Below are 22,131 nucleotides of genomic sequence, written 5' to 3' on the forward strand. Positions count from 1 at the left end.
CATTCACCTTTGCGTGTTTTTTTCTGTCCATGTTTTTTGTTAATTCATTTTCTTTTCTCTTTTTTTCTTTCTCGATCACCTTTTTTTCTTTCTTTTTTTTCTATTCAAGTTTACACACACTTTCTTTACGTCCTATTTTTCTGTCTATATTTTTGTGTCCGTGACATCATTAATGAAATATTTTTGAGTCTATTTTTTTCTTTCTCTTTCTCGTTTACATGTAAACTCTTGCATTGTCTTTTTTCTTCTACAGTATTTGTTCACTTGCAAAGTTTAAGCATTTTATCACTCGCCTCTGTTGTGCTACATTCTTGAGTCTATTTTCTATCACTTTCCTTTCCTCTTGTAAGGGCCGGTCCTGATGTACGATCACCAATTGTTATACAAGGTATTCCTTCTATTATATTATGACCAGGCAGCATCGGATGTTCGGGGTAGAGAGGTGAATACCCAAGACTAGGCCAAAATCTTTGGTTACGTAGATACATGACGTAAGTTACGTAGATACATGACGTAAAAGTTACGTAAATACATGACGCAATGGTACGCAGATACATGGCGTAGATATGACGTAATAAGTTAAGTAGAGACATGTTACGGAGATGACATAATAAGTTACGGAGATAATGACGCAATAAGTTACGGAGATACATTACGTAATAAATTACGGAGATACATGACGTAATAAGTTACGTAGATACATGACGTAACGAGTTTAGAAATACCTGAGAAAGTTTTAGTATTGAGTCTGTAACGGACGGCCGAAAGAGATGATCGGCAGACGGGATGGTACCCAGGAGGAGCAAGATCGATAATTAAGATTAAAACAGGACTCTATCAGCGTTGAACCCTTCCAAAATAGAAAAAAACATTCTGGAAAAAAGGTTGCCGAAAAAAAAAAAAAATCCATGGCTTGTTGTTCTTGGTAGAATTTTTGTTGCAGGTTTCCGTCCTACGAGATCAAAGATGGAGCAAGTGTGTTCTCTAATTGGCCAAATGTTGTAACCCCATAGAAAGGTATTCGTCTCTCTTGTTGAAGGTATGTCTTCCTTTGTCTGGCAAGAAACAAAGATGCTCATTCCGTTCCTTATTTGTGGTTATATGTGAACATACACCAAATACGTTGTTTTGTGACATTTTGAAAATAGGCGATCACATGTAAATACATGACGAAGAGACGCACACTCAATAAGATACTCATCACATACACGTGTACGAGGGGCCTGCAATAAGTAATGCCCCTGACCCACTTCCAGTTGTCTGATCTAGCTGAAATTTTGCATGCAATGACTTATATCTCTACGGGTTATGTGGTAAATTGCAGCTCTGAACTAATTGTGGTTTCTGTTTTACAGGTGTTTGAACTGAGTCTGATGTGAAATGGAGTCTGTTGAATGTCGAGCAGTGACCCGGTTTTTGTATTTGAAAGGACGTACACCACAGGAGACGTTTGATGAAATGAAAGAAATGTATGGTGATAATGCCCCATCATATGACCTTGTAAAGTGCTGGCATCGTGAATTCAAACATGGCCGGAAGTCTATAGAAACAGCTCCAAGACCTGGTCGCCTCCACTTCTGCCATTGATGAGACATCTGTGGGTCAAGTTGAGGCTGCCATTTTGGAAGATCGGCGCATTACTATTCGCCAAATAGCCCAAGATGTCAAGATTAGTACAGGGTCTGTGGAAACTATCATTCATGACCATTTGCATATACATAAGGTGTCTGCCAGATGGATTCCCAGGTTGTTCACACCATTCCGGAAGCGAGAACGCGTCGAGTGCTCGGGGATGAATTTGGATATGTGCCAAGAAGATGAGTCAAAGTTTTTCAAAAGACTGATTACACAGAATGAAACCTGGGTCCACCACTCTGATCCAGAGACCAAAGCCCAGTCAATGCAGTGGAAGCACTTGGACTCACCACCTCCAAAGAAGGCAAGGGTGCAGCCCTCCGCTGGCAAGGTCATGCTCACAGTCTTCTGGGACCAGGACGGAGTAGTGATGACAGATTTCCTGGCAAAGGGTACCACTATTACAGGAGCCTGTTATGCTTCACTTTTGAGGAAATTAAGGGAAGCTATCAAAATCAAGATTCGGGGCAAGATCAGCAAAGGTACCCTCCTCCTGCAGGACAATGATTGGTCCACAACTCGCATGTCGCCAGATCAGAAGCACGGGCGTGTGGTTATGAAATCTTCCCCATCCTCCCTACTCTCCCGACCTTGCACCGTCTGACTTTCACCTCTTCCCAGCCATGAAGTTGTTTTTGAAAGGAAAGCGTTTCCCAGATGATGCAGCCTTGATTTCTGAAGTCACGCTGTGATTGGAGGACCAACCTGGGGTGTTCTACAAAAACGGTCTCCAGGACTGCATCAAACGATGGGAGAAATGTATAACTCTGGGTGGTTCCTATGTAGAAAAAGACTAATAACTGTGCCAAGTTTCGTTGCTCTACTGCTATAGGAAGCGGGTCAGGACAATACTTATTGCACGCCCTTCGTACCTATATACACGTGTACATATATACACGTGTATATATGTACACGTGTATATATGTACAGAATATATACATATCCCAACAGGAATACAACAGTACAACACTTCCTTAACAGCGCCGACGACCCCAACGTTGTGTGCTGAGGATTTTTCATTCGCCTTCTCCTTCGTTTTATCTGTTTATGGGCGTATCATCGTAGTCTATCACACTAGCGACCGTCGAGGGAAGCCCAAGGGACCACAAGTATAAAAATATAATAAAAAACAGGGAAGCAAAAAAAATAACTCAGCGCCCGACACTTTCTGTAAATATTCGTTTCTCATATACACCTACTGCCGAGACTGGGGTCGTCAGTTGGTTAATCAAATCATCTCGGTTTGCTCACGCTCTCTCAATCTGGTCCAAGTCACAATCAGCTTTCTTCTGTGTTAAAGTAGAAACCATCGTCAAGTCTAACTGAACTCCTGTCAACTGCACTGTCGTAAAGAGGACTTTGTCGTCTGTAAATCGTTGTTGCAGCCAACAAACTGGAAGTCCAAGAATACTCAGGTCTTGGACTTACGGTTTGTTAGCTGTCATGGCTCTTGTTAATTCAATTTAAATATTTTAAGATTATATAAAGAGAATTGAAAGAAATTATTTGCAACAAAACTAACTTAAGCTCAATAGACTACGTTCAATATATAAAATATGTATACTATATATAAAAAAATATGTGTATGTATAATAAACATAAAATAGTATATATAATCGCTATATAAATAAATATATATATGTATATATATTTAATATATTGTTAAGGGTACACAATTTAATAATGACTATATACAGATCAAATATCGTTTTATATATATATATATATATATATATATATATATATATATATATATATATATATATATATAAACGATAACAACCACAGAATTCGCGCATAAGCCTGAGGAGTCCTAGAGAGGATTAAACGCGGAATATTCAGTGTAGCTTAATCGCCATATATATTTTATAAATTACTATATATATATATATATATATATATATATATATATATATATATATATATAAAACTCAGTGACTGTCGCAAACCCGTAGCCACTCCCCAGCATCATAAAACCCAAATCTAAATATATCTCAGATCCATTGTGTGCTTCCTGTATTCCTTTGTCTACTCCAGTGACAGCTTCTTATCTATTGTCAAATACTATTTCCTGTTTCTTTTGTTGTATTTCCCCTCTTTTTTCCTTTACTTTCCAACACTTGGGTGGGGGCGCGTATAGTATCATTAGTATCATATATATATATATATATATATATATATATATATATATATATATATATATATATATATATATATATATATATATTATGGCCCATGGAAGCTGACAGGCCAACAGTGTCGCACTAGGTGTATCAGAATTTTTGTAGGAATTTTTGACACCCCTAACACGAAACTGCGAATAAAATATAAAAAAAACTCGTAATTTCTCATTTAAAAGTGGGTTGTTTATTTTCTTTATGGATTATACTTCCAAAATAAACTATTAAAGTTGTATAAAAGGTAATAGAAATAATATTTTCTATTAAAAAAAAAAACAGTAATGAAATTAATTGAATTTTACGAGTTCAGTATTTTTCAATTTTTAAACCTTAAAAATCTATCAAATTTTTTCTATTGATTCTATTTTTACAATATTTTCAGGGTAAATGCTCTTCCTAATAAACCGAATATAATATTTTAGACAAACGTTTTTTTTTAGATTCACGCCACCCTATTTTGAAATGTCTATTAAAAAGTAAATGATTAATTTATGTGTCAAAGTTTTATATATCACAAATTGAAGATAAAAGATCAATAAATAATATATTCAAATTTAAAACAACAAAAAAGAACATTTTTTTTTAAATTTACCTGTAAAGTCCGAAGTTTAAAACCTTTTTTTTTTTAAAAAAAGCACGTTGTTTGTATTTTTTTTAAATGAAACCTTGGTCCTTGCCCCTTTAATTGAAAATAAATTAGGGTTTGAATTACATTTTTCGAGTACTTATAAGCTTGGAAAGACAGGGGGTCGAATTAATTGAAGCCCCCCCATTTTGAAATGTCTATTAAAAAGTAAATAATTTATGTACCAAAGTTTTATATATCACAAATTGAAAATAAAAGATCAATAAATAATATATTCTAATTTAAAACAAAACAACAAAAAAAAAAGAACAGTTTTTTTGGAAATTTACCTGTAAAGTCCGAAGTTTAAAACCTTTTTTTTTAAACCACGTTGTTTGTATTTTTTTTTGAATGAAACCTTGGTCCTTGGTCCTTTAATTGAAAAACAAATAGCGTTTGAATTACATTTTCGAGTAGTTATAAGCTTGCAAAGATAGGGGGTCGAATTATTTAATATTTTTCACGAAGTTTCTTACACACCTAGTGTCGCACATATTCTCTTCCTGATACAAGTTCGTTTATTCAAAACTACCCCGATTCACGGATCTAGTACCATCCCCTAACAATTTCTTTGTTTTCTTACCAGAACTACACAGGATTAAATTTGCACCATCATCTTTTGTATCGTTTTTTTTTGTTTTTTTTTTTAACCCTGAAAGCAGCTATTTACATCCTTCACTGCAAGATGTTGCATATCGGGGGTTTCATTTTAAGAGAGTCTTAGGAAGAGTTATTAAGAGTCTTTGTCTTGAGAGAGATAGGCTTTTTCTTAGTGAGAGATGCTTATCTTAAAAGGAGTTTTATTACAGTGAGGGATGTTGTAAGACTCAGAGAGAGAGAGAGAGAGAGAGAGAGAGAGAGAGAGAGAGAGAGAGAGAGATGTTGTGAGAGACTTAGATAGATATTGTTCATGTTAGGAGATATTCTTATATATTAAAATGTTCTTTCTTAGATCTTGCTGATGGAAGAAGGGGAAAGCTCTTAGAGTGAAGGGATATAGTGTTCAGACAGTTCGGACATTGTGTAGACATGATGATGTTGAGACGTGTATGTAAATACATATAACACAAATATATAATACAATTGGACTTTACCTTTGTATAAGAAGCATGAACACAAGACGAGCTTTACAAAAAACACTTGATGGTTTATTCTTCACACGGCCGTGATTCCATCATCAAGAATTCAAAGTTTCACATTTCTTCTTGAAGTGACGTCTCGCTCCTGGACGTCTGACTGTCCCTGAGTCTCTTCACTGACTGTTTTCTAATTACAGTTTTTCTCTATTCCTCGAACTTTCTCTTTTCCGTGATGTCATACACATGTTAAAACATGTGCATTCTTTCACGTGTCCTGGACATACGTGTCCAAAACTTTTCCTATTTCTACAAAAGGAATTTTAACCTATATTCAATATGTTAAAACATTATCTTATAAGCTGCATTCTTTCAATTTAAAATTTCATAATAAACTTGACAGCTCACATTCTTTTCTTGAATATTTTATCTATATTCTAAACAAATGTTTCGTTTTACATTTTTAAATTCTCACACGTAATCTATTTCTAAACCAAGATTACGAGGTTCGAATTTCTCTATTGCCATCTCATTTCCATTTTAAACTAAATTCTCCATTTTTATACTTACATGAAAAGGGGACAGCCCTTATCATGTAACACAAGACATCTACAAAGGATGTTTCACACACTTGGATTTACCCGAAGCGGCTTAACTTTTCATTTTCTCCCTGCCTCCTCTATTTTTTTTACAAACATCACATTGCACAAACAATTAATACAAACTTTTTTACAAACAGTATTTTACATTCTATGGCCACAATCATGAATACAGTTTCACAAATGATAAAACCAGAAAATCTTCTAGCCCCGCTATCTATATGTTTTGCTCACTAGTTTTCAGTCCTCTGGAGAGAAAAATTCTTTGAAACTCCGCGGAATAATGAATATCACCTCTATATGTGTTTCCTATTTACAATGCCCCCTCCTCGGGACAGAGTTAGACACCAGGATCGTTTTTTAACGCGGAGAAAAGGAACAAAAATAAAAATTGCCTCAGTCGTGAAGGATTTCTCCTCCACTGACAGAGAACAAGAAATTGAAATGCAGCATCTGAAGAACAGATACTACACTTTGAAGTATTTATTTGCTCCCCCACTGAGCAAATTAGGCACAAGGCCGATTTTTAAAGTGAGGAGTGAAGGGGAAATGGGGACCAACTCCCCGGGGAGTAGGGGAGCTGGATAGTGACAATTGGCATGAAGGGTTGCCCCTACATTGACCAAGGTCTTATATGTGGGGTTTCCCCCACATATGGCCTTTGCTTGCAGTATCTGCCGGACAGATGGTATTTATTTGCTCCCCCACCGAGCAAATTAGGCACAAGGCCGATTTTTAATGTGAGGAGTGAAGGGGAAATGGGGACCAACTCCCCGGGGAGTAGGGGAGCTGGATAGTGACAATTGGTATGAAGGGTTACCCCTACATTGACCAAGGTCTTATATGTGGGGTCGCCCCCACATATGGTCTTTGCTTGCAGTATCTGCCGGACAGATACTACATTTTGATCTTGTCCCGAAGGCCACGTCTATATGTCTTTCCTTTCCTACTAACAAATGTTTTAAACACCTGCTAAAGTATTTCTCAACATATCTTATTAAACCTAAAACCTCTCTCTCTCTCTCTCTCTCTCTCTCTCTCTCTCTCTCTCTATATATATATATATATATATATATATATATATATATATATATATATATATATATATATATATATATATATATATATTTATTCTTTATGTAAATACAGTCATATCTTGCTACGATGTGCAGACCGTTTCAATCATATTTGATTTTATCAGGCAAGAAAAACTAAAATACAAAAATTTGTAATGTGCAGACCGTTTCAATCATATTTGATTTTATCAGGCAAGAAAAACTAAAATACAAAAATTTGTAACCGGCGTGAAACAAAGCTAAAGTTCTTGGATAAAAACTTTAGCTTTGCTTTAACGCTTGTCATGGCGTATTTTCTCTCTTCAAAATTCAAAAAAGTCCGGAACCTTTTTAATTTATGTAATTTAATTTTTCTTGGCTGATTGAAATGGCCAGCACATCGTAGCAAGATATCTGTATTTACATAAAAAATAATAAAAAATATATAATTTGCTCTCATTGATTGAGCACTATCAACAACCCTTGTTGAAATTCATTCATTCTTAATTTTTATACATTTTGATACCTGGAATATATATATATATATATATATATATATATATATATATATATATATATATATTTTATATATATATATATATATATTTTATATATATATATATATTTTATATATATATATATATATATATATATATATATATATATATATATATATATATATATATATATATCGAGATCTGATAATTTTTTCCCTTTTTCAGATTTGATTCCTGCTCGTTACGTGTTGGCAGCGGTGGCTTTTGTAGGATATTTAAATGCCTACTGTTTGCGCTTCGACCTCAGTATCGCCCTCGTTGCTATGGTGAACCGAACATATATGGATTCTACAAAGCATTCGGAAGATTTCAATTTGGTCTGCAATGCCAACAATTTTTCCCAAGATACCGTTAATGGAGAGGTAGGTTACAGACTAATAAAGCGTCACATTTAAACACATGTAATAGTAAAATAAATAAAAAAAGTAATTGATTTATTATTTAACAATTAATGATATGGCAATTTTAAACGATAAGGTTTACAAAGTGCAGCAAAATGTACATAGCATAAAATAAACCCAAAATTTTAGATTCATCTTAAATTAAATTGTAAAGCTTATAAAAGTGCTCTTTTAAAATTGATAAATTTTAAATTAGATTTTGTAATTCTTAAAGTTTATATAAAAAAAACCATTCTGTTTAACAATTTTCATGCTTTGCGAGAAATGCTTTTCTAACTTGAATTTCATTTTTTAAGATTATATTGTATTTTATTTTTTAGTCTGAAATGTTAGAAAAAGAAAATGAAAATGTTTTTTCATACTTGAACAAGTTGAAATTATTTTATTGTTTCAATATGCCACTTGGTTGGAAAAGTAAAAGATATTTGTAATAAAAAATTATTAAAATCTGATTTAAAAGTAAAACAGAAAATCTACCCTGTCTTCCTCCTTCCCTTTTTGCTTCTATTTCTCTTTTGTATCCCTTTCTTTCTTTCTTTCTTTCTTTCTTTCTTTCTATCTCTCTCAGCTCATATATATTCTATCCAGGGTATTAAGCACTGTTCGATTCAACATAAGACTTAATAAGAGTAAAATTATACTATAACACATACCATCTGTATTCAGAGTATTGAGTACATTTGCATTCAGCATCCACCACGTTGCAAGTGGCCTACTACATTATTGCCTGCACCTGTCACATATACGCATTTACTATTCATCGAGTTTCCTACTGCGTTAATACTTTATTGCTTCAGAGTTTGTCTCAGATTATTGACCTCGACAATAAATAACAAAGCAGTATTAAAAAAAGTTGCTTAACATATTTCTGCTAAAACTTATTTCTTTATCTCTCACTTGTTTTAAACCCAAATTTTATCTGTCACTTTCAGGCAAAATATAATGAATAAAACAAAAACAATTTCATAAGTGAACCGTAAAAAAACACAACCCAGAAAACCTCCAGAGCACTACTGGAAACATTAATTTAAATTGAGGAGGCCCTGAGAGGACTACTAAAACCAAGTTTCTAGCCGCCTCCCACAGAAAAAATTAATTTTGAGTGAGCAGTGAAAAAAAAAAAATCAGATCTCAAGAGCAGTATGGAAAGGACTAAATAAAATAAAGAAGGACTCTAGAGTACTATTAAAACTAATTTTTACCCCTACCCTAGAAGAGAAATTATTTTTTAAACGAGCAATACCATGCGCAGTATGTAGGAGGACGTTAACACCTCCTTGCAAGAATTGCAAAACCGCAACGTCGTCATCTCCTAGACGAGGATATTCATACAACTGGGGACTGCATGTGAATTTAATATTGCCTTGCGACTTCATCCTTCGGAGGAAGCTGGTTCAACCCGCTTAGGATAAGTGTCGATGGTTTTGCAGGGACTACACTACAAAATCACCGATAAATTAGAATAAAACTAAAATGTAAAATATGTCTCTTCGGTTTTTGTATTTATGTTTTGTGTGCTTTTATTAAAAAAAAAATTTTTTTTTTTTAATTTCATTCTTTCTCTTTTTGCAGAATCATGGTTCTTACCAGTGGAGTCCATCTTTACAAGGATTTGTTCAATCTGCTTTCTTTTATGGCTACTTTTTTGCTCAGATTCCCGGCGGCATTTTGGCACAGAAATATGGCGGGAAAATCCTGTTTGGCGTCGGCAATTTAGTCACGTCATTGTTGACCCTTCTTATTCCCTGGGCGGCGGGGTTCAATGTTTACGTCCTTGTGGCGATCAGGGTAATCATGGGAATGGCCGAGGTAAGACATGCTGATTATTTTTTTAAAATATAAATATGAATATACGACAAGTTTTACAAATAAAAAAGAAAACAGAAACTTCACCCCCCTTAAAAAAACAAGCAAAAAAACCCACAAAAAAACAAAAACAAAAAAGATTAGACCCTAGTTGGTTATAACTAGGGCTATAACAACAGCATATTCTTTTCCTTATTTTGATCCTGAGGTATATATCCATTGATATGTTTTTATATAGAGTAATGTGATCCTCGGTTGATCAATTGTGTCTGTGCCGTCGGATATATACTCGAGTCAAAACAACGAAAAGAATATACTGTTGTCATAGCTCTAGTTATAAACACTGATATCTATTTCCTCTGGTAGAAAGTACGGGCTGCGAAGTGATTTGATCACACGAGGACCAATCAGCATCCAGAACGTAATAATTTTCACCTCCTCTGAAGGTCTACTTCTAGATTCTGTACGAGTAAAACTACGGTATAAGTAAAAAAAACAAAAAACAAAAAAACATTAGCAGGGCTAGTGATAATTCCACAGAGTGAGAAATATACTTAATCAACAAATATGTTTTTTCTTTTTTTTTTTTTTTACATATGTATTACCACTTATCAAGGCCTTGAGGCCACTCGAGGATAAGGGTTAAAGAGTGTACAGTAGAAATTGGACAATATGTCTTCATAAAGGTGAATAGCGCAAAAAATTAGTGTTTTGGACAGAAAAAAAAAACATGCAGCAAATTTGACATTTTTTAAACATTTCTATGAAAATAGTGTCTATTGTATTTTAAATATAAAGCTGACCTAAATGAGATAAATTAATAAATATTGAGATAAATTAATAAATATTGAGATAAATTAATAAATATTACCAAGTAAGTGATATTGTGCTACAAAGTTCAATACAAATTATAAAATCACATCGTGAGAGACAATATTTCATTTACTTCTTCAATACAGTATCTTTTGACAGACAATGTTCTTATTTTGCCCTGTTTCTTTCGAATGTTCTTTTTATGTAACGTTTCGCTGACTTCTTCCTTCAGTAAAGAACTGCTGTATGTTGAAAGTACTATGGGTGTCTTTCTCACACCATGAAAACATTAATCATATATTATTATAATAATATTTGAAAACGAAGTTGCATCAAAGGGGGAATAATCTCATATTATTTTACAGGGTTCCGAAATTTTCCTTTTTAAGTCCAAATTTTGCAAATTTGAGCTTTTTTGGAAACAGTTTGGCCTTTAAAAATTGTATTTGGTCTTTTACAAGGCGTAACGTACGGACTAAAGAAGGAAGGATCGATTAGAATATTATCAAATTGATAAAATAGAGCAGGTGATTAAAATATGTTAAATATTGATTTTTGTTTTATGACATATCGACCCCTTTCGGGGTATTTAATGCTGAATTCAGTAATTTTAGAAAATGTTTTATATACCAAGTTCTTTATATCTTCAAATATTTATTTATGACGTTTGGTTACAAAACTGTTTAAGCGTTGTCTTAAGGAGAATTGCTTCCCATCACCCTGGAAAATCTCATCAGTATGCCCTGTGTATAAGAATTCAGGTGATCGCTCATCTCCCTCCAAGTGCATCCTGAGTAAGTTGCTGGAAATTAAATAGAGAAGTAATCAAGCATCTCAGCAAAAATAACCTTAGTGACATGCAATATGGTTTCCGTTCTGCTAGATCTACAGCAGATGTGCTTACAGTTATATCTCATAGGATTAGCGAATCTCTCGACGGAGGCTACCTTTCTAGGGCAATTGTTCTTGACATATCAAAGGCCGTTGATAGCGTATGGCATAAAAGTTTACCTCACAAAATCTCCAGCTACGGTATAGATGGAAATGTCTTCTCAATTATTAAATCATTTCTCTCTGATAGGTTCATAAGAGTAGTGGTTGAGGGGCAAAAATCAGAAGCTCACAGTATTAATGCTGGAGTCCCTCAGGGGTCAATCCTGGGCCCAGCTCTCTTCCTGATCTACATTAATGATCTTCCAAACCACATCCTTACATCATTCATAGACATTTATGCTGATGACACTACTATCTATGGTAGCACATCTAAGACCATAAACGACCAAGTTCTCTCCGATTCTCTCTCCTCTGACTTTGAGCAAGTGGTTCAATGGGGAAAGAGGTGGCTGGTTACTTTTAATGCATCTAAACCCAAGCTTTTATCTTTACATCATCAACGCTCTGATCCCCATCTGGCATCAATTGAAATGAATAGCTCTCGTCTTGGGGAGGCCTCATGTTTTGACAAGCTTCTGGGCTTGACCTTTATTTCTGATCTTAAATGGAACACATACATTAAATCTGTTGCCAAGGCCGCTGGAAAAATGGTGGAATCCTTCTATCGATCCAGTAGATATCTCACTGCTGATGCAATTCTCTATCTATATAAGAGCCAGGTATGTCCAAGGATGGAATACTGTTGCCACATTTGGGCAGGAGCTGCTAGAAAGGACTTATTCTGCCTTGATAGATTTTAAAATAGACTTCGTAGCTTCTTCTCTCCTTGCAGTTGTGGTTCTGTCTCTGCTTTATTGTTATTTTCATGGCAGGCGCTCGGCTGAGCTCCAGTCTATGGTCCCTCCTTGCCAAACTTTCTCAAGAAACACTCGTCTATCAAAAACACTATCAATAATTTCCCCCACTCTTTATCTGTGCCTAAACCTAAACATCTATTTCAAAGCTTCTTTCTTAGAACTGAACGCCTATGGAATTGTCTTCCGTTTTTCTGCTTTCCAGCTGACTACAATATAGTTGTCTTCAAGTCTAATGTAAACAAGTTTTTGATGAGCCGTTCCATATAAGTTAACAAATTTACCGAATTTCCATTACTAAAGGTTACTATATTGTCCAATTTCTACTGTACACTCTTTAACCCTTATCCTCGAGTGACCTATTGGCCTTGATAAGTGGTGATGTCTATGTGAAAAAATTTTTTTTTAATTACATTTTCACCCCAAACAAGGTACATTGCCACTTTGATGTAGGGGGCTTATATCAGGGACATAAGCTACAGTGGTACTATGTGGGGAGTTGGGAAGCAAGATGTTGGTTCACGTTACACTTGAACTTCTGCATGTCAGTACAGTTGGGGAAGCAGGAACCCGGAAGGGAATTCCAAAGTCTAGTGGTTCTGGGGAAGAAACTACTGGAGTAGAAGGCTCTCTTATATTTAGGGATCTCAACTGGGAAGAGGTGGGATTTTACTGCTTGTTGGGTTTGTCAGAGGTACTTACGTCGAGGAGGTACAAGTGCTTGCAGTTCCTCGGAGCATTCACCGTTAAAGTTCTTGTAGAACAGGCAGAGGGATGCTACATTTCGTCGATGGGATATATATATATATATATATATATATATATATATATATATATATATATATATATATATATAATTTTTTTTTGTAATAGCGGATAAAGAGTTCAGGTCCCGATTCCGAATCTTGCTAGATTCAGCCACTCTGATGAGTCGTAGACGACGAAACACGTGTAAGTGGATAATTATATTTAAAAAATAATGTATATGCGGCTCCCCATGTGGGGGTACCAAATTGGTTAAAGGAAAAATTATCCTCAACTTGCATTTAGGTAAAAAAAAATGCATTTTTGTAAATAATATATATATATATATGGCACTTTGCTGGTGTGTGTGTGTGTGTGTGTGTGTGTGTGTGTGTTCCTTCTCTATGGTCTTCGAAACAGCTGGGCCAATTTTTTTTTAAATTTCACACAAATGCATTTCATGTGTTTGGGAGTACGCTTGGGTTTTGTATCAGAATGCCTCCAAGAGTGTAGAGTATCAAATATCGATAATTGAAAATCCGATTAAAGAAGATATAGTTTGCTTTTGACCAAAATTAACACCCTTATACAGTCTAACATCACATGTTCATTTGAGAAGTTTTATGATCGCACAAATAGAAGGGCCCAGTGCATAATCAACAGTAGGTTCTTTGATAAGACATGCGTACATCCGAAATAAATGTTTCTGTTTAGAGTACAATTGAACCACAGAACGATATTTGCATTTACAATTTTAATTCAAGCCACTATATAAAATGATTTTATAAATATCCAGTGTTTAATGGAATATCATTATTTTCTGTGTTTACAACATATTTAACATTTACAGAAAACATGAATCGGAACAAATGGCTGCAATTAAAGTAGGTTCCGTCTACAGTGCTATAAAACTTTTGACACCTGCAAGTGTCGTATATCCTGTTTATCCGGCCATGTATGGAATGTTCTTATCACGTCTGGGATAATATCCCCATCTTATGTTGCATAGATGACGGATAACGCCAGGAAAATATCGGATATATTGCATACGCGCAAAATCGGATCCGGGAAAAACTAGATGTAAATTGGATTACTGGTAATGGCATCAACCTTACATTCCAATCAAAGAATCGAGATCATGAAACAATGAAAGGAATACTTAATTTTGGATTGGAATTGCTAAACGTACAAAGCATAATACAATAGAATAATGTCAAAATAAGTGAGCAGTAATTTTAATATAAAAATACACACACACACACCTCTGCCGTTTCCCGCCTGATCAGCCATACACCACCCCCATACTCACTCAACTCTCTCATCTTATACTTCACTAAAATAAATAAAACTTTGTTGATTTGAGAAGTGTTTGTTTGATTAAAAAAAAAACTCACGGCATTGGAGCTTAGATGATCACTTGTCATGAAAATAATGATAATGGTAAGGGAAGATAAATGTCGAAAGATTTATAAACTTGATAATGATATATATAATAGACTCCTCAACAACGAAATTACGAAATTCTATGAAATAAATGAATAAGGACAGAAATAATCCAAAGTAAAATTAGATAACACAATAAAAAAAAAAATACTAAATCTCAACGGTATATCAAGCTCAAAAATTACAAGGAAAACTTCACAAATAAAGTGTATTTAAGATTACTGACTTACAAAATATTATAAAAATAAACATAAAAGTAAGAAACAGATTGAACTTGAATCAACACCACTGAACATCGTTTAACAATATTAACAACAACAAAGAATTTACATACATTTACAAAGGCTATTTACTCTTCCATCAAAGAACACATAGCGCATTAGATTTTGCTAAATAGATATATATAGAGAGAGATATTCCTATTTAGGGCATACTGCTCCATAGTACAGTATACGAATAAAAATGACAAAAATAGAGCTATTTAGATCAATGCATATTCTTACATACAACTCTGATGTCACGATAGGTTACACGGACGGCGCGAGGTTTGCAAGTTACCAGAACTATATATATATATATATATATATATATATATATATATATATATATATATATATATATAGTAGAAATGGTAATTAATAAAAACTGAAGAAAGTGGTCAATACTGTTGTAGAGCAAATATGCGTTTTATTTTTTATTACCGTATCTTTCTGTTAAGTTACATTATTGTTTCAGCTACCCGGCCGTTTTTTTGGCCGTCTGTAGCTTCCTCAGACTTTTACAGAACACTGAATCAATTAATAATAATAATAATAATAATAATAATAATAATAATAATAATAATAATAATAATAATAATAATAATAAAATATATATTTATGCATGGATGGACTTTGTCTTTATTTCTCTGATGTCCCTATTTACACACTTCGCCGTGAGGACATAGTTAGACACAAGGTCATTTTTTAATGAGGAGAAAAATCCAGTTCCCCCAAAAGGAATTTTTTGATTGGGATAAAAATACAAATTGCCTTAGTATAAGAACAGATGAAGTTTAGTATAAAAATAGATACTACGCTTTTAATTATTTGCTATAAAGTAAAATTAAAATTTCACAAAATAGGCACAAGGCCATCAAAAGGGTGGTGAGTTAGGATTGGTGATCATCCTCTGTCATATTCTTAGCTAGAATCATTGCAGGCACCACAATATCACATTTACTGTATGGATAATCTTACTTAAAATATCCCCAAATTGTTAAAAAACGTATTTCTTTTATAACTAGCAAGACCCTTTTCCCGACGGTGCCCGGAGAAAAGAAATAAAAAAGAATTTAACTTAAAAAGGTAAATATAAACTTTTCGAATTCCCAATTTTCTCGATTTTGTTCTGTTTATTTTAATCCTACACATTCTTTCAGGGATTCAGCTTTCCAGGAATGCATCGTCTGTGGGGTGAATGGGCACCTCCTCTTGAGCGAAGCAAATTAAGTACATTTGTCTCATCAGGTTTGTATAAAAGATTTTAACTTAGATTAACAGTTTTTATTTTTTTTTTACTTGTTATACATGAATAGAATAACATAGGATTATAAATAAATTCATATTAACTTCATTATAATATATACGAGAAAAATTCAATTAAAAATTTAAAGAATGCTTCATTTTATTACTAGCGGGACCTGTGGAAATTCCACAGGGGACTGGTCCATATGTAATATATTGATGTTGGCATTCTGTAGATATTCAACATAAATGGAGACGCTCTTATATTATTGTATGTATTTTGTTAAAACTGCAAAAGTATTTATCCAAACTAGCAGGGACGCCCGCCGTAACCCGGTCGTAAAATTCGCTTAAATATGATATTTTAATTCTTGCAGATTTCGTATATATATTATTAAATAGCGTTCTATCGATTTTTATATATTATAAAGTTGCGATTTCAAAAATAAAAAAAATATATCTATATGATTTAGGTTCATCAGCTTGAATCGAAACCGAATCCTAAACTTAAAAAAATAGATGACTTAATAATAATAATAATAATAATAATAATAATAATAATAATAATATACGAAAACCAAAATCCAAATAATGAAGAATTCTTAGTAAAATTATTTATAAAAAAAATTAACTGACTTGAATGCCATAAGCTATAATCGAAACCGAAACCAAAACTTATGAAGAATTCTTGGTAAAATTGTTTATTACAAGAAATGGAAGTACATAACAATTAAACAACCCGGATGTAAGCGTGAGACATAAAATAACGCACACGCTATCGTATTATTATGTAGATGTGATTTTATCTTTATGAATATATATTTCCATGTATATTTGTATGTATTGTAGTTTGATCTGCATTAATTTGCATGTCAATAAATTAGCAGTCATGAAAAAAATAAATAAAAAGACCGAAGGGGCAAGGACAGCAGGAGACGTGATAATAAATTGTGTGTATGCTGGCTATTATTTTTTCCTAATTAATTTACAAGCTATTTCGGACAGAAATAAAGACATATAAATTACGAGATTCATTTTTACAGTTGTTATCGCCGTTTTAAAATACGATTCGGTTGGATTTTATGAAAAGACTCGTCGTTGTTAAATGGCGAGACTAAAATTCAATTAAAGTGTCATTGTTTTTAAATCGGTTGGACTTTTTGGAATTGGCGCCGTCATGTAGTGTAAGCTAGCTGCGTCTAGCCCAGTAGTGAGTGCTAGTTCTGTCTAGCCTTGTAGTGTGGGCCAGTTGTGTCTAGTCGTGTAATGTCTGGTAGCTGTGTCTACCTGTGGAGATGGGATAGCTGTGTCTAGCCGTAGAGATGGGATAGCTGCGTCTAGCCGTGGAGATGGGATAGCTGTGTCTAGCCGTGGAGATGGGATAGCTGTGTCTAGTCATGGAGATGGGATAGCTGTATCTAGCCGTGGAGATGGGATAGCTGTGTCTAGCCGTGGAGATGGGATAGCTGTGTCTAGTCGTGGAGATGGGATAGCTGTATCTAGCCGTGGAGATGGGATAGCTGTGTCTAGCCGTGGAGATGGGATAGCTGTGTCTAGTCATGGAGATGGGATAGCTGTATCTAGCCGTGGAGATGGGATAGCTGTATCTAGCCGTGGAGATGGGATAGCTGTGTCTAGCCGTGGAGATGGGATAGCTGTGTCTAGTCATGGAGATGGGATAGCTGTGTCTAGCCGTGGAGATGGGATAGCTGTGTCTAGCCGTGGAGATGGGATAGCTGTGTCTAGCCGTGGAGATGGGATAGCTGTGTCTAGTCGTGGAGATGGGATAGCTGTGTCTAGTCGTGGAGATGGGATAGCTGTGTCTACGATTCGGTTGGATTTTATGAAAAGACTCGTCGTTGTTAAATGGCGAGACTAAAATTCAATTAAAGTGTCATTGTTTTTAAATCGGTTGGACTTTTTGGAATTGGCGCCGTCATGTAGTGTAAGCTAGCTGCGTCTAGCCCAGTAGTGAGTGCTAGTTCTGTCTAGCCTTGTAGTGTGGGCCAGTTGTGTCTAGTCGTGTAATGTCTGGTAGCTGTGTCTACCTGTGGAGATGGGATAGCTGTGTCTAGCCGTAAAAAGTGTGCTAGCCTTGTCTAGTCGTGTAGTGAGTGCTAGCTGTGTCTAGCCATGTACTGTGAGCGAGCTTTGTCTGGAAGCCCTGAGCATAGGTTTATGCGAGATGATCTTTAAGGATTATGCGTGTGTTTTGTTTTTTTTACAGAGGTTTATTTGTGTCTCTGTCGTTTTAATTGATCCAAAGAAATAACACACGAGTACATATTTCAAAATATTTAGTGCGTTTGCAAAGCAAAAAGAATTTTTACTTCAAATAAACTATAACTGCTAAAATTCAAATTGTCTGATGCGTTCGTGAAATAACGTAAGTGGCTATATATATATATATATATATATATATATGTGTGTGTATATATATGTGTGCGTGTGCATATATATGTATACATATATACGTGCACGCACACACATACACACATGTATATATATGTCTGTGTGTCTGTATGTGTCTGTGTGTGTGTGTCTTATATGTAACTTTTTGTCGGAAATGTAGTGCAAAATAAGTAGCCTGGATCAAAATTCAAGTTCGGTTAATAAATTTTAAATAATAAATTGTAGAAACTGCTACGTTGTTTAATTGTATTTAAGTTTGTAACGATTCAAAAAGTCTCCGCCAATATTTATTTAAAATAGATTTAATGAGTCTAGCGTTCAAAATGCCTGTTTATAAGAGAAATGTTCAGTGTACATGACATATGCTTATTGTTTCTGGAAAATATAGATTCTAAACTTCAGGTGCTTTCCTTGGTGCTGTCGTCGTGATGCTGTTGTCCGGCTATCTCAGTAAGAACGGCTTTGCAGGAGGGTGGCCGTCTATCTTCTATGTTTTTGGTAAGTAAAATCACCATAATAATTAAATAAATATAAGTTTTAATAAAACGTAATAAATACTATTTTAATCAACCGAATCAATAACGGAAAATGCCCAATCAATTGTTTCGAATTCTAATACATTTTTAATAACAGTTGTCTTTTCATAAATTAAGTGGTGACCAGATTTTTTTATGGAAATCGCTCCAGACAAGGCGTCGAGCCACTTAATGTAAGGTACTAACAAGAACGAAAAATGATAATCGAAAAGACAGGAGATGCTTATACTAACCGTAGTCTTGAAAAGATCAAGGTTAAAAGTAAAGGGAAACAGTCAGCAGGAAGAGAGTTCCACAATCTGGTGTTTCTTGGAAAGGAGCTATTGGAATAGAAAGTTATGAAAATATGAATTTATCTTCATTGTTTTTATGACAAATTGTTTGTAATCATCAATTAAACAAAATTTCTTTTGAAAGATGGCGAGTCTAGACGTAACGAATCTGTTCAAAAAATCATCCACTGACGAGACTGCATGTGATAGAGGATAAGTTACTTTCAGATATGTTACTATAGCAACGCAGTTGAATTGCAATAGATAATTTGGTGGACATGTTGACCTTATGTGTAGAAACTAGAAACTTCACGATGACATTTGCTTTTATATCGATGGAGAGAGGGAATAACAATGCAATCACGATTGTTGCCAATATTGACTGATGAAAATGTCTTTAAGATCGACGCAACTAAAACCATATTGTTCACCATGGAAAAGGAACATAATAACAAATTGCCCCTATTAGATATGTTGATAAATCGCACCGATCAAATGTTCTTTGAGGAGACTTGTTGTCACTCAGACCCCAGGGAACACCACAAGTTGTTCTCAAAGATAAATTTTTGATGATGGACTGTGTGAAACCTCCTCGTAAGTAAATAATAATAATAATCGAAAGAGATGGAGAGTACTGGAAATCTGGGGAGACTTGTTGTCACTCAGAGTCCAGGGAACACCACAGGTTATTCTAAAAAAATTATCTTTGATGGTAGGCTGTGTGAAAACTCTTACTGAGCAAACAATAATAATAATCAAAAGATGTCGAGAGTACTGAAAATCTGGGGAGACTTGACTCCAGAGAACACCACAGGTTGTTCTTAAAGAGAAATCGTTGATGATGGCCTGTGTGAAAACTACTAGTCGTCGTCGTCGTCGTCGTCGTCGTCGTCAACAACAACAACAACAACAACAACAACAACGACGACGACGACGACGACGACAACAACAACAACACGAGGGGCGTGCAATAAGTAATGCCCCTGACCCACTTCCCATAGCAGTAGAGCAACGAAACTTCATACAGTTATTAGTCTTTCTCTACATAGGAACCACCAAGAGTTATACATTTCCCCCATCGTTTGATGCAGCTCTGGAGACCGTTTTTGTAGACCACCCCAGGTTGGTCCTCCAACCACAACGTGACTTCAGAAATCAAGGCTGCATCAGCTGGGAAACGCTTTCCTTTCAAAAACAACTTCATGACTGGGAAGAGGTGAAAGTCAGACGGTGCCAAGGTCAGGAGAGTAGGGAGGATGGGGAGGATTTCATAACCACACGCCCGTGCTTCTGATCTGGCGACATGCGAGTTGTGGACCGGAGCGTTGTCCTGCAGGAGGAGAGTACCTTTGCTGATCTTGCCCTACCTCTTGATTTTGATAGCTTCCCTTAATTTCCTCAAAAGTGAAGCATAATAGGCTCCTGTAATTGTGGTACCTTTTGCCAGGAAATCTATCATCCCTACTCCGTCCTGGTCCCAGAAGACTGTGAGCATGACCTTGCCAGCGGAGGCTGCACCCTTGCCTTCTTTGGAGGTGGTGAGTCTAAGTGCTTCCACTGCATTGACTGGGCTTTGGTCTCTGGATCATAGTGATGGACCCAGGTTTCATCCTGTGTAATCAGTGTTTTGAAAAACTTTGACTCATCTTCTTGGCACATATTCAAATTCATCCTCGAGCACTCGACGCGTTCTCGCTTCTGGAATGGTGTGAGCAACCTGGGAATCCATCTGGCAGACACCTTATGCATATGCAAATGGTCATGAATGATAGTTTCCACAGACCCTGTACTAATCTTGACATTTTAGGCTATTTGGCGAATAGTAATGCGCCGATCTTCCAAAATGGCAGCCTCAACTTGAACGACAGATGCCTCATCAATGGCAGAAGGGGGGCGACCAGGTCTGGGAGCTGTTTCCACAGATTTCCGGCCATGTTTGAATTCACAATGCCAGCGTTTTACAAGATCATATGATGGGGCATTATCACCATAAGTTTCTTTTATTTCATCAAAAGTCTCCTGTGGTGTGCGTCCTTTTAAATACAAAAACCGTATCACTGCTCGACATTCAACAGACTCCATTTCACACCTAACTCAGTTCAAACACCTGTAAAACAGAAACTACAATTAGTTCAGAGCTGTAATTTACCACATAACCCGTAGAGATCTAAGTCATTGCATGCAAAATTTCAGCTAGATCAGACAACTGGAAGTGGGTCAGGGGCATTACTTATTGAACGGCCCTCGTAATAATAATAATAATAATAATAATAATAATAATAATAATAATAATAATAATAACTCGGATGTGGAACATCAACGGGTAAGTTGAAATAAAAAGAACATCACATGAGGCAAAGAAAATTTAAACTGCCAGAAATTCCAATAAGTTACCCCCACTAAATATACATATACGCATATGATGGCACCAGCATTAAGTGATCCGGCACAAAATGGTCGTGAAGGGCAATGAGGATGGAAAGTCAAAGAAAGAATAGCACCAACCAGACTTCTATTGTAAGGGTGTGGAGAGTACTGGAAGGTTGAAGAAGTTTTCTGTCATCTAAATTTCACGAAAAACCCAACACTTGTTGACAGCGATAAATCAATTATCAACGACCGTTGCGATTATGAAAAAATGATTTGCACCAGCTATCGAAAGAAAAAGAGAAATTCTGGACATCTGGATAGACTTGTTTTCACTCAGACTCCAAGGAATATCAT

The 22,131-nt window shown here is 35.3% G+C and overlaps 1 protein-coding gene across 1 annotated transcript in view; it reads left to right on the forward strand.

The window, feature by feature from the left end:
* The window catches only part of LOC145293988 (sialin-like), a 55,965-nt gene that overhangs the window by 18,259 nt on the left and 15,575 nt on the right, over nucleotides 1-22,131 (forward strand). The window contains exons 2-5 of the mRNA XM_080140881.1: nucleotides 7,893-8,089; nucleotides 9,701-9,937; nucleotides 16,103-16,190; nucleotides 19,002-19,097. Of these exons, the coding sequence (XP_079997007.1) occupies nucleotides 7,893-8,089; nucleotides 9,701-9,937; nucleotides 16,103-16,190; nucleotides 19,002-19,097 (618 nt within the window). The remainder of the gene's footprint in view (nucleotides 1-7,892; nucleotides 8,090-9,700; nucleotides 9,938-16,102; nucleotides 16,191-19,001; nucleotides 19,098-22,131) is intronic.

Source organism: Euprymna scolopes, chromosome 15, assembly GCF_053919585.1.
Source record: "Euprymna scolopes isolate OS-2025 chromosome 15, ASM5391958v1, whole genome shotgun sequence".
Classification (NCBI taxonomy): Eukaryota; Metazoa; Mollusca; class Cephalopoda; order Sepiida; family Sepiolidae; genus Euprymna; species Euprymna scolopes.